This window comes from Xiphophorus maculatus, chromosome 13 (assembly GCF_002775205.1).
Source record: "Xiphophorus maculatus strain JP 163 A chromosome 13, X_maculatus-5.0-male, whole genome shotgun sequence".
NCBI lineage: Eukaryota > Metazoa > Chordata > Actinopteri > Cyprinodontiformes > Poeciliidae > Xiphophorus > Xiphophorus maculatus.
The window spans coordinates 24,896,480-24,922,698 of NC_036455.1; the positions used below are offsets into that span (position 1 = coordinate 24,896,480).

Genomic DNA, 26,219 nt, shown 5'->3' on the forward strand with positions numbered 1-26,219 from the left:
AGCAAAGTGAAACAATGAACCACTTTGCCAAGCAGCATTTTTTCCCTCCCACACAATATGGTAGTAATGCGTTCCTTAATTAAAACACAACCACAAGGTGGTGATAATGAACCAAATGGTCAGAGAGGATATGTATTTTCTCCCTGTGATTCATTTATATATTTATTTTTAAATCATGTCACACCCTGGATTCCATGGCTTCTTTTCACCAGGTTGTCAATTGTCCCACCAGGAGAAACAAGACAAGTGATTTACTGTATACTAATGTAAAAGGTGCATACAGGGCTGTTGCCCTTCCCTCACTGGGCAAGTCAGCCCCAGTACACCCACATGGTCCAAAGGCAGGGTGTCTCCACTCACTCTATCAGAAGACAGAGTCCTGAAGCAGAGGAGGCCCTGAGAGACTATTATAATATAACAATCTTGTATGTGAAGGGATGACTTGGTGTCTAACAAATTATACACCATCGTGTATGCGCACTACACGATGCTATTACTCCTCTCGTCTTTTTACTTTAAAAAATTTTTTTTAATTGATTATTTGACAACATTAATAAGCTTATAGTAAAGTGCAAAGATAATCTTAAACAATGTTGACTGAGAGTAATCTTTTTCATTGGTGTTCAGATACTTTTTTTTTACTCTGCTGAGCATAAACTTTGGCCACGTTGTTTTCACCAGGGATCAGCTGATTGCGCTGAAACCGGTCGGCCTTCACCCAGTATGCGAGTTGTACCACCAGAGAAGAGAGGACTCTGGACTTGCTGGACCATTTCAGCCTGATGTTCACCGCTTGTCTATTTTGTTACCCTATGGGACAAAGATTAAGCAATAATCTCATGCCTTGGGTAGTTCATTCTTCACATCATACACAACTATCTATGTTGCATTTTGGGAACCTAATATTTCAGCCATCTGAAATAGCTAAGTCATCAATGCTGTGCACGCTGTGGGATCCCCACCTTGTTGTGTGCTTCTGTCACTGGGAAAAGAAGATTGCCCCAAATGTTAAAAAACAAATAACAAAATCAAATGAGGTTTAGGGATATTTCATAAATGTTTGATTTTTGATGTGATGATTACATTGAAAATACCAAAAACATTTATATTGTATTCTTTGAATCTCATGTGAAAATGATTAAGTTGTTTAATTTTTTTAATTTCTTATTATCATCTAAAAATAAGTGAACAAAAGTTACACAGACCTACACTACCACTTTAGTTGTATTCACCATAATATTTCTGTCTCACAGGGTCTTTTTCAAACGGTGATGGAAAAATCTGATGGCCATCCATCTTTTTAACAGATTTCACAGACCTGACCATTTGGTGCTGCCGTGCAGACATTTTTAACTTTATGCACAGAGAATAAGTTACATTGTGGAGTTTACTTAAATGAATCAATAAAAGAAACATTTCCTCAGAATATCATCTCTGATCTGGACACCAAACCATTCATCTTGCTATCTGGGAGTAGACAGCGTCATGTTGAAGAGTGATTAACTATGGACAGTGTGTGATGCAGCTGCCCCACTGCAGCTGGATTCTTCTGCTGAAAAGAATTGTTTTGGACTCAGGTGACAGAGACTCTTGCCAACTTCTGATCACTTCACCTGGAGATCACTTCCTTTTTTCAAAACTTTGTCACTGCAGAGAAAAAGTTATATGTATTCATCTGCTTGGTGTGTGATCACAAAATGTAGATAATCTGTTCAGCTTGTTGAGTATTAAACCAAATGACAATTAAATGCAATTAAATGCGTAATTATCAATTTAAAAAAATTGATGGGTAAAAATGGGTTATGACTGAATTTTTGACCCCGTCAGTCAAAATGACAGACAACGCTACAAGGTCACGCTACAAGATGTGTAGCGTGACCTCTGCACTGACCACTTATAAATTAAACAATTCGGTTTTGACATTTTGGGGCTGGGGGTTCCGCATTATTCCCAGTGCTCCTTTTCCCAAATAAACATGCACAAAACATGCAGAGGAGACCTGGCCTCCAACTGCTAGAAGAAAAACACACACCACCTTTACGTTGAATGAGTCAAAGTATTTTTTTCGTCTCCTTTTTGCCCTCTCTTTCCCTCATGAAAAATAAACCAAAGTGAAACTTCACATAAAATTTGGAGGAATGTGTGGTGAAAGAGTCTACAAACGTTACAGCCTTCTGAACTAAACTAACTGATTGACAGCTTTCCAACATTTTTTTTTCAAAACTTTGTTTCTGCTCCTGCTATACACTACCGCAAAGAAACCCTTCCCTACCCTCGCCCAATTTTTCAAACTTTCATCTTTTCCCCTCCTTTTCAATGTAAAAACAAACACACGACTATTCTCAGGGGCCACTTAAATGTAGTAAAAGCTAGTTTCATTTGTTCATATTATATTGTCCAATCAGGAGAAGAGATACCCATGTCAGTAGTAGGATGGTTACGATAAAAAAAAGGGACACTTGATTGTTTATCAACCATAGCCATCTTTCCAAATGTCTGTTCTTCCATTGAGTGTGAATATGTGTGTGAGACAGGGAGTTGCTGTTTATCTTACTTTACCTGCACACACATGAGAAACTGCTCTTCTGACTGAGAAGTAGTTTGGGTGATGAGCTCAGCAGACTCACAGTTTCACCAGGTGTTTGCTAATAATTGCTGCTAGACTGGAAGTGCTGTGTGGAGAAGGAGTGGGGGAGGACAAATATGACGAGCAGAAGCTGTGATGTGGGCTGCAACTCCAAGAAGGAGCTTTGTGGAAATCGGTGATGCTTTGTATGAGCAAGCATTTAGGCACCCTGAAAGGCTGCCACCAGAGGAGGTAGTTGGCTCTTTTCGTCTCCATACTCCTCAAACAAAGTTGACATCAATGGGAGATAGGTTGCTCCTTGTGGAATGAGTTTAAAAACCACCTGAGGGCACTGCAGACCATGAAGTCTTTCAAAAAATAGCTGAGGACTTCTGGGGTGGCGCCATGCTGTAAAAGGCAGGAGAAAGAGCTGCTCTGAAGAACAAGAACAAAACTAGCATTAAAATAAGGTAAAAACAACATAAGGAAAATCAGCTCTTAAAGTGATATAAAAGCCCATGGAAAATATGGTTAAAAAAGGAAAGAGTACGGAAGAGAAAGGCACAAGAGGAAGGAGTACTGGCATGGCGGCAGTACAAAGCCATGAAGTGGAACACTTGGAGCCGCCGAACGAAGAACGGGACTCGGCCATACTTTACGAACAACGGGTCTACGAAAAGAGCACACGGAAGCGGTAGGAGACAACAAGAGAGCACTGGCAAGGCTCGAAACGAGTATTAAGGAGCTCCTGGACAGGACAATGTCCCTGGAACAGAAAGTAGCTCACATGGGGGAAGGATTGGAAAATACTGAAGATAAGATGACACAGATGGAGTGGGCTGCGACATTTCTACTCCGGGAAACAAACTTTCAGAGAAATGGAGCAACTTAGAGTTGAGGATGAGGTGCAACAATATACAAATTAATGGCATTCCTGAGGCTCTGAAAAAAGAACCATCACCATTGGCTTCATAGCACAATTTATCAAATCCCAGATGGGATGGACTTGTGCATTGAAAGAGCACACCGCTCACTGGTGAATAAACCAAAGGACAGCAACCCCCAACCCCCTCAGGATTCAAAATTACTGGATTTAGGAACAATATTTGGCCAAGATTACAGAAGAAATTCAATTTACCTGACAATATCAAAAATAGCTAGGAATCCAGATCTAGAAATCTTTTAATAAATTCAACGGGAATTTAATCTACAAAAAACCTTTTTATAGATATCTGCAATGTAGACATTATCTCCAGAATCATAGTGAATGGCACTAATTTCAACAGATATGACCAAGAGTGAAGAAATTCTATTATCAAAATGTATTAGCAAAAGTAAACCAAAAAAAGGCCTGATCTCAAAACTATACAAAAGCCTACAATTTGAATCCAACGTTAACAATAAGGAGATTAAGGAGAAGTGGGAATTGGAGACTAATATAATAACAGCAGATGAGGATTGGGAAGGCACATTTAGATCTGACCATGTGGTAAGACATTTCAGCTTTGTTGGAGAAATTGTGGAAAGTTGGGGGACTTTACTCATATTTTGGGATTGTCCGAAGGTGGCTGAGTTTTGAAAAAATGTGCAGATATAAAAAGTATTTTAGGCATTTATTTAGATTTGGACCCACCTGTATATTTTAGGGATAATTTCCTCGGATATGATCGACAAAGACAATAAATACTTGATTAGAGTCTTGCTTCAGATTGCGAAGAAGTGTATTGCATATGCTTGGTTAAGACCACAACCTTCCGGGGCGTGCTGTGGTGGCGGAGGGGTTAGCGTGACCCACATTCAGAGGCAAAGTGGCCTCGACACGGCTGTCGCGGGTTCGACTCCTGGACCCGACGACGCTTACCGCATGTCTTCCCCCCTCTCCTGTCAGCCTACTTTGAAAAAGGGACACTAGAGCCCACAAAAAGACCCCTTGCGGGGCGATAAAAAAAAAAAAAAAGAGACCACAACCTTCCAGTATTACACAGTGGAGAGATAGAATTAAAAAGGTCTACATTACGAAGAAAAAAACATCAAAACTACAACTTAAAAAGGAGACGTTTGAATATAAGTGGAAACCTATAACTAAATTCATATTGTAACCTTGACACCTCTATTTACTTGCGTGCATACCTTTTGAGTTTATTTTGTATTATTAATTATTATTATTATTATGTGCTTTTATTACTTTAGTCTATTTTGATTATGTTTACTGTTGTCCCTTTCACTGTAATTACCGTGGATTTATATATTCATGAATGTTGTTAATGAACATTGGCTTCTCTTAATGGGGCTAATGTTTATCTGAGGCAAATTATTTGTTCGCTTTTTTCCTCTATCGATAGATTAATAAGATGCGAAATGTGAGATGTAATAAAGGTGGACATGTGTATATGTTTGTATAAGAAAGTTATTGAAAATAAAAAGTAAAAAAAAAGAACTTCTTGTTCCTAAGATCTTATGATTAATATGTTTTTGTTTTTACATAGATTTTTATTGTAATTCTGTAGCACTTTGAGATTTACATAAAGTTATAAACATTTTATTACACTGTTTCTCAAACATGCATGAAAGAATCAAAGCTTTTCGTTTTTGATGAGAGAACAACACAACATGACAGAAGGCTAAAACAATTTTACTAAATTTTCTCCCCTCATCCCTCTTTAAGAAGGTGAATTTTATTTGCACAAATCTGTGCAAAGAAGGAAGATTGGAAAATGTTTGAATTTTCGTAGGACATTTCAAAGCCCCTCTTTTGAATGACCATAACATGAGTTAACTAACAGGTTTTGTTGTCAGCCAAGATAAAACATGAGTTAGGTCTAGACTAACATACATTTACTTGTTTTAAATTGCCAGTTTATAAGGCAATACACACTTTCCACAAAATGGGTAAAGTGAGAGTCGCAGCTTTATTATTACATTAGACAACAGATCATTGTGAATGTCGCTATGACAACCAGTCATCTATTTTAAGCCATAGCACTAATCAATTCCTGTTCTGTTGTTGCCTGAGGTATGGGGAGTTTAAGTTAAGGTAATTGGTACTGATAAGAGAAAAGGACAATGTTTAGAATAGGACACCTATTTTTGGGTAGGTGAATGTGTAGTTGAAGACAAAGAGCAGAATAATTGCCCTAAGGACTTCATGTCAACATACATCAAAGGTCTCTCCACACAAACTCCTAAAAAAACTAATTGGTCTGTTGTGGTGTTAATGTTAAGTATGGTTAAAAACTACAAATGGCCACCTGTGATGACATCATAAAGGAGTGTCGGGCTCAGGTAGTACTGGTGATGCTGGTTGTTATGATGATGCCTATGCTGGAAGTTTGTTGATCCTGAATAAACTAATCACGATGATAAAGTTTGACTCAGCACACTCTTTTCAATAATACAACATGGTGTAAGAATTGCTGCAAGTCATCGTGAGGCTGCAACTCTATTGGGCTACCGGAGACATAGCTGATGACAACGCAGAGAGTCGCTTCTGCTGGTCCATGTGCAACGTTCAGCATCCAGCCATCAGAGTCTTTCAACTTCACAATGCCGCAGGAGTGGGCCAAGTGGATACGACGATTTGAACGGTTTCGTGTGACAAGTAACCTGAACTCTAGTTCTGAGGAGAACTCCAGGTCAACACGCTCATTTATTGCATGGAAAATGAGGCAGATGATGTTCTGCTGGGACTAGCGTTACCAGATGGGAAAAGAAACATGTACCAAGGAGTTCGTGATGGTTTCCAAGCTTTCTTCGTTGTCAAGAAAAATGTAATTTATGAGCGAGCCAGGTTTAACATACGCAAACAAGAGGAGCATGAAACTGTAGATGCCTTTGTTACTTCACTGTATGCACTAGCAGAACATTGCAGTTATGGCACACTACATGATAAATTGATTTGTGTCAGATTGGTGGTGGGAATGCAGGATAAAAGATTATCTGAACGTATGCAGCTCAACCCAGATTTGACACTGGAAAAGGCCATTAATTTGGCAAGACAAAGTGAAGAGGAGAAACGGCAGCAATCCTGTCTGATCAAATATAGAAAATGGAAAATCTGTTGACAGGGTGTACAAAAGCAGCATACTAAGAGGGATCAACCCAAGTTGCACACTACTACAAATAATAAAGGGAAGATTTCTCAGTGTTATAAGTGAGGCAGTTCTCCATCCCATCTCAAACGTTATCGTCCACTCAACGGGGAAAAATGTAATTTATGTAGAAAAAAGGAACACTATTGAAGAGTGTGTAGAAGAACTTTCAAGACTGTGCATGCTGTTGAAAAAGATGACGATTCTTTGTTCTTAGGCAGCATTACAAATGGAGATGAACCTTGGAGGGTGGATGTTGAAATAAACAGAAACATCTCATTCAGGATTGACACTGGTGCTGATGTTACAGTTCTGCCATATGCCATGTACAAAGAAATCTGGGGAAGTTTATTCCACAGTTAGCAGAGCGAGACAAGCCTTTGAGGGATCTCTTGTCAAAGAAAAACTGTTGGATATGGGGAGTTGATCAGGCCACAGCATTTCACAGAACTGAAAGAGATGCTTTGTTCTCCACCAGTGTTAGCCATGTACGACACTAACTGGAAATGCAAAGTTTCAGCAGATGCTTCAGCTGAAACTGCAGCACACTCCCCCCCGAGTGTGCTGCTTCAAAAATGGGGTCAGGAATGGAGACCTGTTGTATACGTGTCACGATCTCCAACACAGACTGAGCAGAGATACACACAAGTGGAAAAAGAAGCTTTAAGTCTTACCTGGGTATGTGAAAGGTTCAGTAATTTTCTCATTGGCAAACATTTCCAAATGGAGACTGATCATAAACCTCTTCTGAGTCTGTTGAGTTCCCAGATCTTAGATGCTCTACGACCACGTATTCAGCGCTTTAGAATATGACTCACAAGATATTCCTATTCCATCTCATATGTGCCAGGGAAGCATCTGTGGACAGCTGACACACTGTCACGTACCCCCATGACAGAAAACTTAACAGAAACTGAAAATAATATTTATGTGTATAGTGTGATACAAAACTTACCTGCAAGCACGGATTACCTTGAAGAGCTGAGAGAAGAGCTGAAAAGGGCCAGCATATGTGCACGTGTGATGCAGCTGTGTGTTGTCAGCTGAGGAACAATGTTGTAGTGTGTAGGCACACTCTACAACAGTGCACCAGAACTCAGACTGTATTGGGCTGAAAAGGCATTTCTTACAGTGAATGATGGTCTTTTGTTAAAGGGAGAAAGACTTGTTATTCCTTCAATTATGAGGAATCATGCTCATGAGTTTACATGAAGGACATCAGGAAGTGGTGAAATGTTGAGAACAAGCATGGCAGTCACTGAGCCAGCAGCTAAAGGACGTGGTTCTAAAATGCCACACCTGCAACAGAGAGAAAGAAAATCACACTGAGCTACTGATGCCATCACAGTATCCAAACAGACCATGACAAAAACTTGGGGCTGATCCGTTTACTTTGCAAGGGAAAAATTATATTCTGGTTGTGGATTAAGCCTTGCAGCAAGAAGGTCCTGGGTTCGATTCCCGGCCCAGGGTCTTTCTGCACGGAGTTTGCATGTCTCCCTGTGCATGCGTGGGTTCTCTCTGGGCACTCTGGCTTCCTCCCACAGTCCAAAGTCATGACTGTCAGGTTAATTGGTCTCTCTAAATTCACGTTAGGTGTAAGTGTGTGCATGGTTGTTTGTCCTGTCTGTTTCTGTGTTGCCCTGCGACAGACTGGCGACCTGTCCAGGGTGACCCTGCCTCTCACCCGGAACATTAGCTGGAGATAGGCACCAGCAACCCTCCCGATCCCACTAGGGACAAGGGTGTTAGAAAGTGGATGGATGGATGGATGGATGGATTTGCAATGTGATTCTTCACCTGAAATCTGTGTTTGCACGTCAAGGTATTCCAGAAGTAATGATCACAGATAATGATCCTCAGTTATCCTGTGCTGCTTATATTACATTTGCAAAGTTACAATGATTTCACCATATTACAAGTAGCCCAAAATATCCACAAAGTAACGGGGAAGCTGAAAATGCTGTTAAAACAATAAAGAACTTTTTGAAGAAACCAGCTGATCCATATCTTGCCTTACTCGCCAATAGAGCAACACCACTTTGGAATGGATACAGTCCAGCAGAGCTCCTTATGGGAAGAAGACTTCGCACAACGGTGAAAACACTTCCATCTTTGCTGAAGCCATTTCTTCCAAACAGTAAGATCGTAACTCAAAAAGAAAAGGAGAGAAGGATAAAAGATGCAGAGAGATATGAATCACACCACAGAGCAAGAGTTTTCAGCAAACTTACTCCAGGACACGGTGTGTGAATTAAAGACCAAGGCAGATCCAGAAGTACCAGAAGGTGATGTTGCTGCAGAACAAGTTCAACTGAGTTCTGAAGAACCTCCACAGCAGAGTCTTCCTGAACTCTCACCTACTCCTAGAACCAGGTTTGGGAGACGAGTTGTGAAACCAGATAGACTGAATTTGTAGCTAAAGGAAATAAAGTAATTTTGTGTAAATATTTTGCTAAAAGTTTAAGAAGGATTAAATATGTATTTCTATTTATCCATCCATCCAATGTCCCTAGTGGGGTCGGGAGGGGTGCTGGTGTCTATCGAAAGTTTCGGGCGACAGGCGGAGTCACCCTGGACAGGTTGCCAGTCTGTTGCAGGGCAACACAGAGACAGACAGGATAAACAACCATACATTCACACCTAGGGAGAGTTTAGAGAGACCAATTAACCTAACACTTTTTGGACTGTGGGAGGATGCCGGAGTACCCGGACAGAACCCACGCATGCACAGGGAGAACATTCAAACCCAGGACCTTCTTGCTACAAGACAACAGTGCTACCAACTGCGCCACTGTGCAGCCCAGTTATAACTGCAGTTTACTAATTTGTATTTGTGAACAAAATGAGCTCAACCTCTAAGATTAAACTCAGAGCATCATATTGTAGATATGGTAACAAAACAATCTATGAAGATTGTTCTCTTGACCGCCAGTGGACCACTGTTGCACCCCCGGTGCATGCCTCAGCGTCCCGACTTCCAGGCTTAGCAAGTTTTCTGGAGGAAACCCTGATTGCCAAAACGTGCTCCTCCAATGTGCAAGTTTTTTACTCAGTGATCACCAAAGGTACGTTCTGCTTGGATTGGTACCCATCTGCTGCTCCCACAGAGTTCCACATATTTTACTCAAGTTGTTTAATAAGTGCATAATGAGAGAGCACACAGAAAATCATCCAACAGTAACGCTGCATAGATATCTGCATTTTTTTTAAATGGGTCTTTATTTGATAGCAGACCTTATTGTTCTACCAGTAGCAGCTGTAGTCCTGGTGCACATATGGCAAAGGTACAAGTATACAAAAAAGCCTAAATACTTCATGCCCTGCCACTGACACAAACAAAAATCAAGTCATCACATTTTATGAAAATAGACAAATCTGCAAGTTTGCCTACCAAAAAAAGTACATTTTTGCAGCAATCTGTTCAATACACTATTGATTCACAGCATCACAGTTTGGTTATTTTTAGAAACACTTGAAAATGTTCTTACTGCTAATGAAGTGATCAAAGAAAATCTGCGGGATAATAGATGGCATAAATACTGTAGTCCCATGTATACTACATGGGAACATTAAAAAAAAAAGAATAAATTCTAAGTGCTGCTGGGATCCGGCACTGATGACATCTGGAATTGTCTGTGTAAAAACAGCTTCATTTATCTTCCCCACTTAACACACAAAAAAACTCAGCTTGTCTCACACTCAGTGCCTATTGCTCCTCCACAAAACAGAGCAGTGCACTTCCACGCAAAAAGGAACGTCCAAGCAACGTGTATAAACAGCGGCACTCAATGACACCTTGGAAATATCGTTACTGTGGATTGAGGAAGGAGATAAACATGAAAAACAAACTGCAATAAAAAATTAACTTATTTTAATAAAACAAATTGTGTGGGGCACCTGTGAACAGTAATACACAAATGGCAACAGCCATATGTGTACGTCATATGTGACTAATAAATTTGATGTCTCTCACATCAGCTCCCCAAAATACTAACGTTCAACATTAACCCAGTGAAGTGGTTATCTTGTTCTAGACATCCTATTTCAAGGTTTGTGTCTTTATTGGTTCCCCTTCTTAAGATTTCATGAAAGCATTTTTTTTCAAGACAGGCAGAACTTCAATTATAGCTGCAAGCAGCCTCATACAGCTCTCACAGATTAGCGCTGCTCCTGCCTCATGGCGACCGGGGCACCTGCGGCATCGCCACTCGGTCACCATCGTTGGCGCTCTCACACCATTCTCTTACTTGTCCAGTAGGGGGCGCATTTGGCAAATACTCCAAATAGCCTTCAATCCAGTGCAGTAAGAGTCCAGTAGCATGTCTTAAAAGTTTGGCTAAAACTCAACCTTCCAAAAGGGAGTTATTGTCACTTCCTCTTTTGTGGCGAAGGATTGGCGAGGACTTCCTGTAGGGCAGTACTTCTCAAAATTATGATCCCGCAGGGTGGGCATGACAGAAAATAATTGAGAAACACTGCTGTAGGGTTTGATACATCTCAGCGTGTCCAAATTCAGGGTGTGCCTCCTTCGAAGGCAAGGGCGTAACTTTGTGTTGCAAGTTGGTGGGGATGAGGAGGTGGGTGATACATGTCCTGATCAGGTTGTCTTATTAATAGTACCTTCAAAAAATTACCTTCTAGCAGGTATTAAACATACTACCAAATATAAATATGCTAAAACGGAAGTAATTTAATTAATCTATATAATGTCTTTCACTTGGTGATTACTGACAAAGGAACTTTTCAGTGATATTCTAATTTATGAAATCAGCCTGTATTTGCTCAGTGCTTGCCTACAGATGAAAACAGTTTCACAATTCAGTAATATTTTTTGTGAAGAATTATCACATAGTTCACTTTTATTGTCTGATTTTATCAAATGTTAAAAACATCAACAACATGAGGTTCTGTAACAACCAAAATGTTAACCCAGTGGTTCTTAACCTTTTATGAGGTACCGAACCTATCAGTTTCATATGCGCATTCACCGAACCCTTCTTTAGTGATACTTTTTTTTTTTTCCCAAATTCAAGACATATGTATATGTTTTTTTGCTGGTGCACAAAATGAGCAATGCATGAACATCACCTTGCTCAAAGAACAAAACCATGAACTAACAGCAAGTTACAGTATTACTTTATTCTGGCCCCCCAAAAATATTTTGGCCCCATTAAAGAATTTCAGCCCCCAAAAATATTTTTTTATTATTTTACTAATTAAAAATAAATTTGGATTTTTTTCACTGAATAAAAAAAATTTTCTTAATTTTTTTAAATTTAATTTGTTTTTTGTCATTTTGAATCCACAAAATACTTTTTTGGGGCCAGAATAAAGTATTGCACAAATGACACCTGCAAATCAGTGTCACTTCTGCTGTTTGTCTTTGGGAGACCAGTTCAGAGAGGCGTGGCTTCAGCTTGGCAATTGCATCTTCAGAGCAAAGTCTGTTCATTTTCTTATTTTTTTGCTCGACATATTTAGTATGGATTAAAATATTAAGAAAGAAACCACGCGACGTACAACTACGGCAGCCGCTGATACGTGCGTGATATGCGTGCACTAAATTCCCTGCAGCACTGATTGGCCGAGCAATCTAACATGATCCTCTGCAGCAAGTGATGGCCAAGCGGGGCGTGTCATCACGACTTTACACAAGTGTGTCTTTGCCTCCGCGGCAGAGGCTCCGCCAAACCCCTGAGACCGACTCAGGTCTCAGAACCACTGTGTTAAACATTTCAAAATAATAAGTAACTTCTGTGTAAACCAAATGAATCCTTGTCAGTGCAAACTTTGTATTTTTCAATTATGTGATTCTGATTCCACAGCTGTCCCTCAGTTGGTTGGCAAAACCCTTGCCCTGCTGAATTACAGATTATAGCAGATAAGATATGATGTGTCTTTTATATATTAAAGACGGAAAACCTTTTTAGGGTCCGGTTGGGGCAGTCTGTGAGTAGAGTTACCATCGATGTTACTGGATTCTATAAAGCTGAGATGTTGATGTTTGGATATGTAAAAATATATATTCTCTCTTCATATAAATCTGTAGTTTGGTTTCTGTCAGTTCTGTAATACAAGAGAGAACAAGGCGAATTTCTCTTTTATATTGGCCAATAATTAAATTTTACTTAACTGTCGCTGTCGGAGCCATGGTTTAAAATTTAACAAGCTTTGGCTCCTATATGCTGTATGAAATATTTCATCCTATTTGATGATTGCTGTAAATATTGCCAAGTTCTACGAACAAATGATGCAATTTGACCATGGGAAAATGTAGAAAAACGGGTGGTTATATTATATTTTTCCTCAGTCTGTCAGCTTAAGGTCGCAAGCAGACTCGTTGCCATGGCAACCAATAAACAACAGCCCCCAGAGCACAGAGCAAAGATTAGTTCAAGTGCAGCAGGAATTAACACAAAAAACCTCAAAAACATTTCCCACACAAAAAAGTACGTAAAAACACCAAACAGAACATTCTGTCGGATGAAGACTTATGTTTTGAATTTTTATTTTGGATCATTAGGAAGTGGTTCTCTGACCACTTTTAGTGGTTGATTAGCTAACTTAAACACGTACCCTGACCTGTGAAATGCGATTCCCTTGGACCTTATCTTGCTGTCGTAGTATTGACAATTAATATCAAAACATTGCATCCCTTTTTGAGATTCTTTGCTTGATTGTGTCATTTTCCCATCCACCTATATTCCTGACTCAATGTAGAGCAACAGCGCATGTGGCGCACTGCTGCACATAGCAAGTCACTAGATCACTGAGCGGACTTGCCATTTACGTTTTACAAAGAAATTTTAAAAAGCATTACCTGGCTGTTAATGCTTTGAATACAGCTTGCAACTACTGCCAAGTTACTGTATGCAAAGGAAAAAAGGGGGGAAATATTGGTGGGGACAGTCCCCATCTGTCCAAAGTTGTTGGGGACATGTCCACACCAGCCCTTCAGAAAGTTACGCCTATATTTGAAGGACATGCATAGACCAGGTCCTTCTTCGGTCTTCGATTTCGGACAGGTCTAGCCTTCAGCCAGCTGTCTAGCCTCCAATTCAGTGCAACTCATGTTGCCTAGCAACCTTGACAGCGTGAAGTATAGAGCGGAAAAAAACGGAGCCGAAGTTTGTTTTTTAGCAGTGACGTGTGGTCAGGGTAGGCAGGTGAGGCAGAGCTTCACCTGTTATCATGAAAGAAAAATATAATGATAATTTATATTGCTATTTTCATCCTGTGTTTTGTACTGTAAAGTACTTATTTTTCATTTAGCTTCACCAATTTTGATTATTTTTTCTTCAAAATTGCTAAATTTTCGCATTTTCCATTCAAATGCTCAGAAGTGCAGCTGGTGAGGCAGCAGCGAGCTAAGCTTCACCTGGGATTGCGCAACCTCTCGTTAAGCACTGGCTGCCATTCTATGAGAGCATGCTCCTCTTGTCTGTACATCGCCAATAAAATGGCAAAAAAACATTTAATATCTAAACTGATTTTCCATACTTTAGCTTATCTATATAATGTACAGTGTTTGTTGTCACCAACTGTGTGTGTGACGTGTTTCATGTGCTGAGGAGCGATCAGAAATGGCAGAGAACAGATTCAAGGTGAGGCAGGCAGTACTCTTGCCTCATGGCAGAGGGCGCTCATGATCCCAGACATTGTGACTCCACAACTGCAGAGTAAGAGACAGTAACAGCAAGCTAGCCCTACAGTAAATAAGTGAAGCTACGTGTAGCTTGGCAGATACAGACAGCGAGAAAAAGGTGCTTTTGAATGGTACTTCAATGGGTTTCCCTTTGCTGTGCAGCATAGCACTAAATTAATAATATCTATATTTCCAAGTTTCGTTAAGTTAACAGAATTATTCGTGGCAGCACAGCATAGCCATGCTGCCATGGATGGCATGTGAAAGTATAGTCTTTTTGCCCTTCAATATTGTCTGGATGCGCAAAATTTCCGTATGTAAACAATAACATGCAGGGGGTCTTATGAATTTGATTAAGTCAGTGCCTCAGCAGCCATGAACCTCACTGCACGTCACTGTGTTTTAGCCATGTACTACTCCAGATTTCTGTATTATTCATAGGCCTGTCACGATAACAAATTTTGCTGAACGATTAATTGTCTCAAAAATTATTGCAATAAACGATAATATTGTTTGAAGACCTTTTTACATTGATATAATGGAAATGACGTAATAATGCATGCAATTTCTTGCCAAAGATAGATACACTTTATTTTCAAAAGAACACTTAACACTGGAGCTGATAAACAAAACAACCAAAAACAAAAATAAAATGGATTCTCAGTCTCCATTAACAAAAAATGTACTTGGGGAAAAAAAACAACCAATCCACTTTGGCTTAAAGCCAAAGTGGAAATAAATACTGCATTCAACCAAAAGAGTGCAGATTATGAAGTCTGATACTATGTTGCCCTTCAGTAATCATTAAATTTAAATAGAGAAGATAGGCATATCCAACTACCTGATGCAATAGTTCACACTACATGATTTTTTGCTCCTATTTTTTCCGTTACGACAATCTTAGAACATTGGTCTTTCTAAGATTGTGTGGTGGATCATCGTTGCTGCTCAGATCCAAATCAGGGGTTTTCCCCGACTGGGAGGTTAACGCAGCCCGTTGAATGTGACAGGTAGCCAATCAGAAAGCCAGGATTCTCCTCCTTGCTTTCTGAGGGGAAATTACAGAGGGAAATCCCAAACAGCTGACACAGAGCAACCCCATAATAGTGGAAACAACATTAATGTTTATTCAACATGCAAAGAATATAGAAACTACAAGGGGAGGAGTTGGAGTGAAATTGCTACCGCAGTTGATAAACCCCATAACGTTTCAGCTGTTCTTCGTCAACGTGACGTAAATAGGTTATAATGATTTTCATTCAGTCAAGACTGACTCTAGCCACATGCATTGCAGGTAGAGTGTAGTAAAGCATTGACTAATGCCTGGTTTTAAAATTAGTTCACTGGACTTGTAGCCTTTATTTTGTGTCCATTGTTGGACACCACACGGCAGGAACTAACCCGATCGAACAGTTATACCTAGGATCAAATGATGTCATCATTTGCCCATTGGGTATTGTAGGGAACCTGATGGTGATCAATCACCAAAGGTTTGGTGTCACCATGAGTTTATGTGTAGGAGACAATTTCGTGTTTCATGGCAAAATGTGAAACTTTGAGGCCTGGCCATTCACCTTCAGCATGCAAGAAAACTCACCGTTTTGATAACTTTGATTCAGCCATTCCTTATGAACAAACTGACCAAGTTTGAACCCAATCGATCAAAATCCCTAGGAGGAGTTTGATTAAATCTTAAGTACAACAGGTTCGATCGTATCTTGTGTGGTGTCCAGCCACATAGCAGGAGCAACACACGACACATGAACTGATTTCACTCACAAGCATTCTGATTCCAGACACAAAATTCTGTAAAACCCCACCACATCATACATGAATTTAAAGTAAATAAACATGGCCGACGATGTAGAAACAATAGCAATAGAGCAACAGAGCTTGTTGTATTACAATATTTTGTCTGAGTGTTTACATCCATCTGAATAAGTTTGATTAAGGTCAATTTCTGTGTGTAAAACCTTTTCAATCACCTGTATCAAATAGTCAAAACTTAGGAGTGAATATGCCATTTAAAATAGCTGTTTTCAAGAAAGGAGAATAAAGATGGTATGAAAAGTCCACAAGGCAAAAATTCAAACACAAAGAGCACGCTTCATTCATGCTCTTCCACCAGTTCATTCATACAGACCCACCATTACTCCCGGAAGGGGAGGGTGGGGGGGGGTCATACAGGGACCTGACTGTACATACCATGGTCAACACCAAATTAGGGTTTGTGATTACTTCTGATGACAAGCGCTAGTGGCATATTGTCCTAAAGAGGTGACAGGAAACCTTAAAAAAAAAACCCAGCGAGATCAGATTCCACACTTCAGAAAATATGAAAATGTACATGTTTAAAATGATGAGATGTAGTATTTGACATTTAGCAGCTTTGATCAAGATCAGATTTCTCATGAAAATATAGTAAGCATGCAAAATACATCTACATAATAAGTGTAAGTCTGTAGTTTGGTCAAACGGATAACCTTTGTAGAAACATATCTTTTATAAGCTGCATATCAACAATGGGTCATACCAGAAAAATCAGTGATACAAACCCTGACATTCAAATTGCTTTAGACACATGCATGCAAATCCAGTGGAGCAGAGCAGCAGGACAACACAATCTCTACACTAAATGAGCCACTATGAGTAGCAGAATAATAACAGAAAGCATCAAAAATGGATTTTACTTCGGAATTCACCTACTGCTCTTGAACCGCCGATTAGGATGCAAACGTTCGCTCGGTCTCAGTAATGCTTTGTCCCTACTGTAAAATGCTGGTTATGCCGTCAGGCGCCAGGCAGCCATTTAGGTGCATATGGAGCTAGTTGAGTCTCCACGTAAATGGCTGATGCATTTAGAATTTTTTCTTCCTAATTGCCGAGGGCCATCAGGACTCGGGGCCTCCTCCTGACGCGTATAAAACCGCCTCTCCCTGCAGTACTGCTGGATGAACCATGTAAAACATCTCGATTCGTTACTGTGCGCTTTTAAACGGCAGTGTTAAGTAGGCTTTTTAGATGAGCACAGCTCTTTCTCCAGTCTTCGGTTAACCCCTTGAGACTCTGGATCAAACAATGAAAAGAACTGGAGGCTTTCCAAAAAAAAAAACCGCTTCCATCACAACGTCATAAAATCTCTGTTGACAATGCTATTAGAAAAACAAACACACAACACCAAAGCCGTCAAGACAACAATACCCATTTTCTTATGACTCGATACCTTTAAAGGTAAATTCACAGTTCAAGGCGGCGGAGCTGAAAATGTCAGCCTGCATCAATAAATAGCATTGCCAATGCACTCTATTGTCTGATAGCATATCAGCAAATCCACCGGCAGAAAACCGACACAGCAACTAATTAGCCGTTCTACTGCAAATCGAACTCCACCGTCGAGATTTTAAAACATCTCAGCCCAAAGCCAGGCCTTGCGCAAGTCCTCGGACTCACCTGTGTGTCGTTTCGCCTCGTTGTGTACCGTCTCCGGGTTCACGGTCCGGTCCCCCTGACGCGTTGCAGCGGATTCTCACCACCAGTCCCCGGCACCGGCAGGCAGCACTGACCCGCTGATTGGGCCTCGACAGACTCTCATCCCTTCGTTGCAAACAGTAGGAACGCTCATTGGTCAGACAGTTACTCATGAAAACCAGGCAAACAAACAAGTGGCTGTTCGTTTCTAAAGCAGACTCAGGCGGATATTTGATTGGTCAGTAATTTCCGCGGTGGAGAGGAGAGAAATTTGATTGGTGAGGGGGACTCCTGTTGTTAGTGTGTGGACGAAGAGCGGCGTTACTTCGACAGGAGCTGAAAACTGTGTTTTTGATTTTAGGTGTGCTTTCAGGATCTTTCAGGACTCTTTATAATATGTTACAATACAACTACTTGAAGAGTATCCTGGATTAGGCGAAGCTAAATTTATTTTCTCTTAGTTTAAAGTCGGAAAATAATATTTTATTAAACCACCCGATTTTTTTGTTTTTTGCGTATTAAAGTACAAAAGATTGAAGTCAGATCAAACATTATTGTCACAACTCAGAAGACGTGGTTTTAGTAATGTCATTACTTAGGAAAATCCAATCATTATAAAGCCATGAGCGCTGCAGAAAGCACCCGAGGGATCTTTATCATGCATTTTAACATAAAACTAAAAAATTCCTGAAGAAATTTAAGCCTGCCAAAGTGTGCCCGTCGGTCGGAACCCAGGGTTCTGATGCTAAAAATTAGCATCAATGCTAAGCTTAGCTAAAAATTACAAAATAGCATTTGGAGAATCACAAGAATGTTGACTAACATGGACTTGCACCATTCAGCATGTTAAAATTAGTGCATAAGCTAAAATTAGCCAGAATGCTACTGTTAGCCTGAATGTTGTCAGTAGCATGTGGGGTATCAATAGCATGTTGTCTGTCATTGACTTACTCCATTCAGTATACTAATCATGGCTAATAAGTAAGAATAATAGGTAAAAGCCGTTTTTTAAGTAAAAGGCTAATGCACTGCTAGACACTGCTACACACTAGTGGGGGCAGTACACTGCTAATGTTTGTGCTAATATTAATGCTAACCTGAGAGAAAAGATAATAAAGGCTAATATTATTGCACCGCCTATGGCGGTGCACTAACCTGAGAGGAATGTTGGGGCTTTTAATTTGAAATTTTCAGTAAGCTTCATTTTAAATGGCCACATTAATCCAATGTGTAACAGTGGTTTGGTTAAACCAGTCGCATAAAGCACAAAAGAGCAATTACCTGATGTGAAAAATGTCAAGGCTTTTATTTTGAAATTTTTAATAAGCTTATAAGCTTAGCAGTAGTATGGTTTTAGGCTTAATGTTTAATTTGCAATTTTTAATAAATGATTACTGTGAAGAAGAAAACCATAAACTACAGGAGAAGAAAACTGTAAACATATCGCTGCACTTGACTTTACTGTATGGCTAGCTCTCTGTTACTGTCTCTTACTCTGCAGTTGTGGAGTCACAATGTCTGGGATCATGAGCTCCCCCTGCCATGAGGCAAAAAAACTGCCTGCCTCACCTGGAATCTGTTCTCTACCGTTTATGATCGCTCCTCAGAACACGAAACACGTAACACATCCAGTTGGTGACAAGAAACACTGTACATTATATTATATAAGCTAAATTATGGAAAATCAGTTCATACAGTAAATGTTTTTTTGCCATTTTATTCGCGACGTACAGACAGGAGGAGCATGCTCTCATAGAATGGCGCCAGTGCAGTTAGTAAGAGGTTGGGCAATCCCAGGTGAGGCTCAGCTCGCTGCTGCCTCACCGGCTTCGCTTCGAAGCATTTGAATGGGAAAATGCGAAAATTCAGCGATTTTGAAGAAAAAATAATTAGAATTGGTTAAGCTAAATGAAAAATAGCTACTTTATAGTACAAACCACAGGTTGAAAATAGCAATATAAATTATCTTATAATTATACTGTATATTATTTTTCCATGATGACACCCCTGGTGCACATGTAGAGGAAGAGGATCAGTGGAAACGTCTGCATCCAAATCTAGAACTATGGCCTGTCCTGAAGAGCTGCTGTAGGTCATTTGAAACATGATTATTTTTGTTCTACTGTTGTTGTCATATGTCGTATGGATGTAATGTCCCTTTCTGATATACTTGGTGTGTGCAAGCTGTTAGCTATGGTTCTTATCACTAAAGACTCCTTTTAAGTGAAATCTCTTCTCTTGTCTGTCTTTCTTTTTTTTTTTTTTTTACAGTGCTACCATAGAGCAAGCTTGTACATGATGTCAGAAGGGATTGTGAACCTTTCTCTCACAGGCTTTTTTTCCCTGTCTCCCTGCCAAGACGAAGACTTATATTCTTTTCAGTCCGGACGCCCTCGACCGCTGCCATCACCAATATGTCCGTCCCTACTGATATCACGTCACTGCAAAGTTTCCTTGGCATGGAAAATTAACTTGCCAAGTACATCCCCAGCTTCAGTGATATTGCAGCCCCCCAGAGGAAATTGACCCACAGGGACACTGCATGATGCTGGTTTCCCCAACATCAAACAGCTTTCGACTGTCTCAAATCATCCCTGACCATCCAAGACCACCTGGTCTTGCTTATTACAATGTTGCTGAGCCTGTCACTTTAACATGCAATGGATCCTGTTTTGGTCTACTAGCTGCCTGCATGTAAAATGGCAAACCCATCGCTTTTGCATCACGTGTTCTGACAGATACAGACACGGCACGCTCAGATAGAAAAGGAGCTACTAGTTGTTTTTGCATGTACTTGCCATGCATGTACATGTACATGCCAGTATATTATCTTTTTATACTAAGATAACATCTTTTTATCTTAGTATAAAAAGATGTTTTACACACAGCATTTTTATAGCAAGTGAAGGTAACATAGTCACTTGATTGTGGTATAAAATGGCCCTATATGTGCCTGGAAAACACATAATACTGTTCCTTTAAGATTTAATGAGAATGTCACAGAAGCTACCTGTACAGTGTAGTGACCTCAAGCTATCAACATACATTTTGTTCCTGTCAGTAGATCTCTCAGAGAAGGGAGCAGAGTGTGCCAACCTCCTTAACTTGGGTATGTCAGTCATATTGACACACCAATGACAAACCATGAGAATATTTAGGAACGTCTTATTCAGAAAAATAAAATAAAAAATCTTCTCAACATTTAACCTTAAGACTGAGGGCCACTTTTCCCCTGGTTGAGGTAATCATTTACATTCTTTAACAAACAAATAAATCAAAAACACATATTAATGAATCTAAATATCTTTATTTGGTTTTAGGCATGTTGGATTTTGTTCCACAGAACAAAATCAAAAGATAAAGCAGACATCCAAATACAGCATGTTTTTTCATACATAGACCAACAAGTATGGAAGGAATTAAATGTTTGAACGTCACTTTCTGCCACCTCTTGACCAAAACTACGTGGGTCTATTTCTTCTTTTAAAATCCTACAATAAAACTCAAAACAATAAACCTGCCACTTTTAACAGCTTCTGTGTAAACTCAAAAAGGGGATATTTAAAAACAATGAGCTCTTAAAAGCAAACATTGGAGAAAATGTTGCCGCATTGAGTTTTATTCAGCAATATTTTCATGTTTTATGATCCATTTATTTTTAATTCAGTGCTTATGGGTACTTTTGGGCCTAGGTTCTGAATTTATTTTATTTATCTATTTCATATTTAAAGCTAAATATGAAATAGAGACTCAGCAACATCTTAGCTGTAAATATGTTATTGCATAAAGCAATGTTTAGATGTATTAAATTAAATATTGTCTTTTTATTTTTACAATAAGTTCTGGGACTTCAGTAGGTTTTTTACTTATTTTTTTAATTACTTGAAAATATTTATGCACCAAAATCACTTTTAAAGAGCTAAAACTTGACCATTGCGGGGGAAAAAAAGAAGACAAAAACAAGAAAAATACAGTCATTGTGTCATAAGGGTTCTTTAAATGCACATACTGTGTACAAATGTATAAACTGTATAAACAAAAATGAAAAATGGCAAGGTCTTTGAGAGTCTACACTCTTATGAATATGTAATATGTATATGCAAAATGTTTAACATAAATGAAAATTGAGATCTTGAATAATTACAGAGTTTGTATACAATTGGATATTTTCAAGACAATCCATGTGGAGATTTTATATATTTGTCTGTTAATTGAATGTACAGAATGAATGAACCAGTTCTTATTGTAAATTAAAGTATGATCATCAATATTCTAGGATGCAGTGTTTTAAGTTAAATTCTATATAAAAATATGCTACCGGAAGTATCTATTCAAAGAGAAACATAATGATCAAATTAAAAGTTAAAGAAATGTCCAAATCTGACAACGACTTAGCTCTGTCTTCAAGCTTACGGTAATTTAGCAGTTGTCAAAGTTTTGCATATTACTAAAAATTGAAATCGGTCTGAATTAAAACTGCATTTGTAATTTTTCAAATTCTTTTGTGTCATATGCCACTAAAGAATTTGGGCTGAACTAATTTACAATTTTAAAGCTTAAATGAACAAAACTTACATGAGTAAGTGTTCGAAAACATGCAGCAGGAGAATTAAAGCTTTATTTCCTACTAACACCACCTGCCACTTTCTACTTTTCTACAATTTAACTTTTTAAGATATGTTACTCTTTTTCTTCCCCTTTCTGGTTCTTTACAAACAAAAATGTGAATTTAACTTAAAAAAGGTAATGTAATACTACCAGTCTTATTAAAGCAAATTTACAATAAAACATTTAGAATTCCAAGAATAAATCTGAAAGTCACAAATCATTGAAAGAAAACATCTGTGCAAAGATATTCTGTGCACAACTAAGGAAACAGAAGGATCAACCAAAATGAAGTGACATGGAAAAGAATCATTTCATAAACAAGCAACATGTTTTCATATTAACCACTAGTTTAAAAGCTACACTTCTTCATATTACATAAATTCACTTTTTGGTTTCACATTGGTTTAATGGTTATTCAAAAGTGAACAGATGAAAGGCCTTTAATTTAATGCTTAACCTCAGACAGATATAAAAGGCAAGATGGTCTTTGGGTTTTATTAAGGCCCTATGGCTGAGTCCTTAGAGTACGGTTCATTTGAGATACTGAACATTAAGTTTTCTAAAGCAATAAAGGCAGCTCGTAAGCAAAAGTAGATAGATAGTTAAAACTAGATATTTACATATGCAGAATAAAACATACACATTTTTTTCACTAACTGAAGTTAAATTTGACCAAATCTCTCTTGCAGTTATAAATACCAATTTTTTTTATTTATTTTTACCAATGCCAAAAAACGTAGTAAAAACACCTTTTTAGAGATTTTTGTAATTTTCTTTAATTAAAAGGTTTACAAACATTTGGTCAGTATCCAGGATAAGTTGTATTTACTTCAAAAGATGAACAATCCTTTTTGAGATTGATTCAGGAAGGAGAATCAGTCTCTTTTCTGAGTGGTATGATGGTTGTTCAATAAGAATCTGTTATTCTTACATAATTGTTTGAACAGGTGGTACAGAAGTTTGTAAAAGGAAGCCCAAAAGGTTTGACCCAAGTCATACATTTTAAAAGACATTTTAAAAATATTTATAGACCAAATGTATATAAACTTTTGAATTCAAGGAAAGTAAAAAAAAAAAAAGAAAAAAGAAAAACTTAAAAAAAATTACTTTTATAGAGTTTTCTGGCATTTAGGAAATATAAATAATTTGGGTAATTCTAAGCAACCTAAAACAAAAGAGTTTTGGTAAGATTTAAATTCACACAGTGAGAAGAAAATCTGTTTGTATCTCTTTATTTTCTTGCATGTAAAAATCTGGAGTGTAGACAGACAGACAGACAGATAGATAGATAGAGGAATTTATTTCTTGGGAAACTGCTGAACTTACCAACTACCTCTGTTCTTTGAAACACCTCCTTCTACAATTTTGTTGCCCTTCAGAGGTATCTGTTTGACTCATTCATGTATGCATTGTTCTGTGCTTTGGTTAGGCGAATGTGTCAAACTAAAGGCTCTGAATGAATAAAAAACTTTTTTGGTTGCATGTTTCTTTACCACAGACAAATATTTGGCAATAATTCAACAACTTTAAGCATATTTTTTCCTTTGTGTGCTATAAAGTAGGTTTTTAGAAATATGTAATATCTTAACATCTAGTCACTTTTAAAAAAGTTAAATGTTTGAATCAAGAAAACAGTTTCATGTCTGATAACTGGACTAACTTTAAAACTGTTTTGAAAATATTCCATTAGAAATAAAATGTAGATAAATCAAAATCAGAGATCTTTTGGTTTAGTTTCTGTTAAAGCAATCATATGGACATTATGTGACACCAATCAAACATAAACAACCTAAAACTGAAAACAAAATGTATATATACTGTATATATTGGAGAATTCATAGACACAAGTAGAAAACTAATCTAATGTTTACATCTTTGGATACAATTCAACTTTTCATAGCTCCTTTTGGAAAGGCTTTCCTGGTGACAGTCTTTGTTCATGCATTCTGGTAGATTTCACCTTAAAACTTCTTGAGGTACACACTCTGTCTCTGAAGTTTGGAGTAGGTTGTGTGATGTCAGGAAAAATAATTTGCCAGATATAAACATTAATGGAAAACTATTGTTGTTTCCAAAGTATCTCAGAGCATTATTGGTAATCCATGTTTTCCAAGACATGGAACAGTTTCTGATGCCTTTTGCAGAAAAAGAGTAAGGCAAGTTAAAGTAAATATTTAGCATCCAAGAGGTTGCAAAGGTGAGCATCTGGTGCAACAAGGCTTTTCGCTTTTTTGGGAAGCACTCCAACAGACACAATATGGTTCCCATGGTATTCATCCTCTCTGGACAGGATAGGTCAGTGACTGGCATGGCACATAACTGGCATTGGTTAAAAAGAAATGCCAATTACTAGCTTTATTTGGTAGGATAGCTAACAGACTTAGCATTGCTGAGATACATATTGTGTCAGAATTACGTTGTTTTCTTTGGACAATATCTTAAAATACTTTTAACCCTATTTTGGGGTCAAACAAATCAGGAAACACTTTCCTAGTGAGATTTTTTTTGTTTTACTAAATGGCTTTTAAACTAATGAGACTATTTTCTAATCAGTCATACCTCACAACAAAAAGTTTCCAGAGGCCACTGTTTTTCTTGCTTTTAGATTAGAAGGGAAAGTTGTCACAACATACATCATATCTTCTCAGTCATATAATAAAATTTGGTTTCAGTTTGGGGTTTTAAACTGTAGTACACATTGTGACATGTCAGTTTTTCACCAAAGATCAGTAGAATAGAATACTTTGGTTATGAAGCAGACTCCTAGTGAAAAAGTGACATGTCTTTGGTGTAAATACAAAATTAATTCTGTCATAAGTCATTATCAGGAGAAACAGTAATTTCTCAGCACACAGGCAAGTTAATAGAGAATGAAGCTCATGTGCAACCGCACAACAATAAGGGCAATAAGCTTTGGTCTGAGGTAGGGGTAGAGATTGGCTTCAGGCTTATAAATGACCAGGATATATCCTAGTCTACAAATGAGCACATAAATAGTTGAAGGGTTTGGATAATATACCAATTTTCAACTGGACTTGAAAGAAGTGTAGTGGAGAAAATGAATGAGGGTGAAGTGGTAATATTGACTAATGTCAGCCAGTTCCCATGCCAGAAACACCTGTCGGATTCTGTTCGATTATAACTTGGCAACGTGGAGGATGGACCATCTGCTGACATAGAGAGACACAACACCACAAAAGTCAAGAGAGTACAAAGTGTTATAAACTGGAATTATCTGAATTTTACATGTCATATAACCATTTGCATTCAAGAACTATAACAATGGCATGTCTATCAGACATGTCTGCCCCTTAAATTCAGTTTTTGTTAAACACCAAAAACAATAAATGACAGCACTGAAACAAACAGAGCAGTTTTCAATTACTTATTGCACCAGGGAGCTGTTTTATGAAGTGAGCTTACTAAAAATGAAAGCTATTCACATGCTAGGAGTCTTGTTGCCATGTTTCTGTATTCTGGACCAAGCAACATCTGTTTTACTACACTAAACTCCATGTGTTACGGCTGCTTGCTATAAAAGTTCACCTGATCATATGACATTTCAGCTGGGTAACTGTAAAGCTGTATCAATTTCCAAAATGTTATTGTCCCTTTCCCTTCATGCTCTTAGTACTTAAGGAGTTCCTACAGATGTTCTCAAATCTCCACAGAAATTTGATCTGAAAATTATTTGAAACTGCTGTTGTAGCTAATTCATTTTTACTATTTAATTGTTTTTCTTTTTTAAATGATATAATCAGAATGATGTGTCTCAGTTAATCAGATGGAGAGATTCACATCTGATTAACTGAGACAGATATGAATTTGTCTCAGTTAATCA

General features: G+C 38.3%; 2 protein-coding genes across 3 annotated transcripts in view; both read right to left on the reverse strand.

Annotated features, from left to right (window-relative positions):
* Positions 1–17,929, reverse strand: part of gatad2b (GATA zinc finger domain containing 2B) — a 71,618-nt gene extending 53,689 nt beyond the window's left edge. Inside the window, exon 1 of one of the 2 annotated variants that reach the window (XM_023344831.1) lies at positions 17,753–17,929. The gene's annotated coding sequence lies outside the window, so the exon portion shown is untranslated. The remainder of the gene's footprint in view (positions 1–17,752) is intronic. The other variant, XM_023344830.1, reaches the window with a different exon arrangement.
* Positions 17,930–25,470: 7,541 nt separating this feature from the next.
* LOC102226351 (immunoglobulin superfamily DCC subclass member 3-like) overlaps positions 25,471–26,219 on the reverse strand; it is a 31,707-nt gene continuing 30,958 nt past the window's right edge. Inside the window, exon 15 of the mRNA XM_023345368.1 lies at positions 25,471–25,548. Within this exon, the coding sequence (XP_023201136.1) occupies positions 25,471–25,548 (78 nt within the window). The remainder of the gene's footprint in view (positions 25,549–26,219) is intronic.